This window comes from Lissotriton helveticus, chromosome 7 (assembly GCF_964261635.1).
Source record: "Lissotriton helveticus chromosome 7, aLisHel1.1, whole genome shotgun sequence".
NCBI lineage: Eukaryota > Metazoa > Chordata > Amphibia > Caudata > Salamandridae > Lissotriton > Lissotriton helveticus.
In genome coordinates this window covers 1436681133-1436683357 of record NC_136068.1, presented here as the reverse complement: position 1 = coordinate 1436683357, position 2225 = coordinate 1436681133, and the positions used below count along the sequence as shown (strand labels likewise).

The window sequence follows — 2225 nt, the reverse complement described above, 5'->3', positions numbered from 1 at the left end:
CTTCTTTATTGTAAGATTTCCAGATGTTTTGATTTGCCAATGGTATCTGTCTCTCTGATATGAAGATATTGCTTAATCAATGTTTTTTTGGGGGGTAGAGGGCGAGGCCAAATTATTAAGAAACCTTGCTCTGGAGCACGTTGTTAATCAGACCTTTTGCCCTTAAGCAAGGGATTAGAGGCTTACTTGACCCACTCTACATATTGATCCCAGCTTCTGAATTGATCTATCGGAGAATTTCACCTGTCTGTGCAGTACATAGGATTAGACCTTCAGAATTATTTTCCAACTCTCCCACCCACCCTCTCTCACCTCCAGCACTCAGTAGTGGCTGATAAATGTTCTACAAAATCCCAGCACAAAGTTAAAAAAAGCAATACAGATGATGGACACTGCAGCAGAAAGGCAGATGGATAGTGTCAGATTTTATTTCGTCCCCCAAAAATGTCTTTTTCTCAGAGCTCTAGCCAAAGCACCTTTGACTTCCTTGTTTCGAATACTGTAGACAAATGGGTTCAACATGGAGTTCCCAATGCTGTACAACACGCTGATAATGAGGTCCTTTTCCAATGAATAAGCAGAGGCTGGGCGGATGTATGTGTATAGCACTGGGCCATAGTTCAGAGTCACTGCTGTCAGGTGGGCAGAGCAAGTGGAAAACGCTTTGGATCTCCCTTCCGTTGTAGGCATCCTGCATATTGTGGCAATAATGAGGATATAAGATATTGTAATACAGAGGCATGGACTCAGCAGGAATAAGGTTGTCTCGGACAGAAGAAGGAGCTCATTTGGGGATGTGTCTGAGCAGGACAGTTTGAAGAGTGGTGGCAGGTCACAGAAGTAGTGGCGTATCTCGTTGGAGGCACAGTATGATAATCGTGCTGCCATAACGCTGTGTGCTGCTGAATGCAGAGAGACAATGACCCAAGACCCAGCCACCAGCCTCACTCGCACACCCTTGCTCATTAACATAGCATAGTGCAGTGGCTTACTGATAGCCAAGTATCGATCCACAGCCATGATGGCCAACAGAAAACCTGTCATGTTACCAAAGGAGAGGAAAAAGTGCAGTTGCAGAAAACACCCATGGAAAGATATGCTTTTCCTTTCCAGGAAGATGTTGGCCAGAAGCTTTGGGACTGTGGAAGTCGTCAGGCAAATGTCTACAAAAGATAAGATACTTAAAAAAAAGTACATGGGCGTGTGAAGTTGAGTATCTACCCGTATAATAAAAATTATGGTACCGTTTCCCACCAGAGTCACCAAATACATCAATAGGAAAACCACAAACAGGATTATTGAGTGCTCCGGAGGCTCAGAAAACCCTAAAAGGATGAATTCAGACACTGTGCTTTGATTCCCTTTCTCCATTATCTTCAGAGCTTGGACCTTCAAGAAGAACAATGATATGTTTATTGAGATATTATCAATGAGCCACATAAACAATATGATATTTAAAAAAATTGTTTGTAACCACCTGTTTAACTAATAGAATGTAGGAGCCTGCCAAAGGAAAAAAAAACATTTTAGATCTTTGAACTACTTTTACTGTCCATAGATGGAGAGGCAGACATTGTTCCTGAAGTTAGATTGACAAGGAGATGATGAGCCTGAAAATAAAACCCTTATCAGTTAGTTAATCTGCATCCAGGTTTAAGGAGAGACATGCAAGGGAATGTGAAGGCAGTGTGACCAAGAGAAGGAGATAGCAAGAGTAACAAAAGAATATGCCAGCAAATGTGGTTGAAGTCAAGATCTAATCAACATGAAGAGTCTTAAAAGGAGAGACAAGCAATAGAAAGATGAAGAGGTGCAACAAGAGACTATTGAAGATGGAAACAAATGAAATCAGTCAGTGAAGTCATAAAAGGTCACATATATTGTAAAGGACAGAAAAAGTCAGTGTTAGGAAGACAACTAGAGACAAATAAAGAGGCAGGCAACAGGATGAAAAGAAATAGAAACATATTGGGGAATTGTAGGATTGAGTGTCAGACAGCAAAAAAGACAATAAAAGAAATTGAAGGGAAAAAATTAACATTGAGGGGTTTCTGAAGATGGACATTGACATGAATGAATTTCATTCAAGGGCAAGAAAGGGTGGAAAAAAATAAATTCCTGTATGGGAGTGGAATAATTTGGCAATGGATAGAGGCAGGGAAAATATAACTGTTATTTAGAAAGAAAGGATTTAGGGACAGACCATTTGGAGGAATGAAAACAGA

The 2225-nt window shown here is 40.6% G+C and overlaps 1 protein-coding gene across 1 annotated transcript; it reads right to left on the bottom strand.

Moving 5' to 3' along the window:
- Positions 1–426: 426 nt before the first annotated feature.
- Positions 427–1371, bottom strand: LOC144767457 (olfactory receptor 1F1-like). Its single transcript, XM_078650881.1, has one exon. It carries the CDS (start codon positions 1369–1371, stop codon positions 427–429), a length of 945 nt encoding a protein of 314 aa, XP_078507007.1.
- Positions 1372–2225: the final 854 nt, after the last annotated feature.

What these genes read in the sequence shown, in the direction of transcription:
- LOC144767457 (XM_078650881.1), bottom strand. Translation starts at nt 1,371, where the DNA reads ATGGAGAAAGGGAATCAAAGCACAGTGTCTGAATTCATCCTTTTAGGG.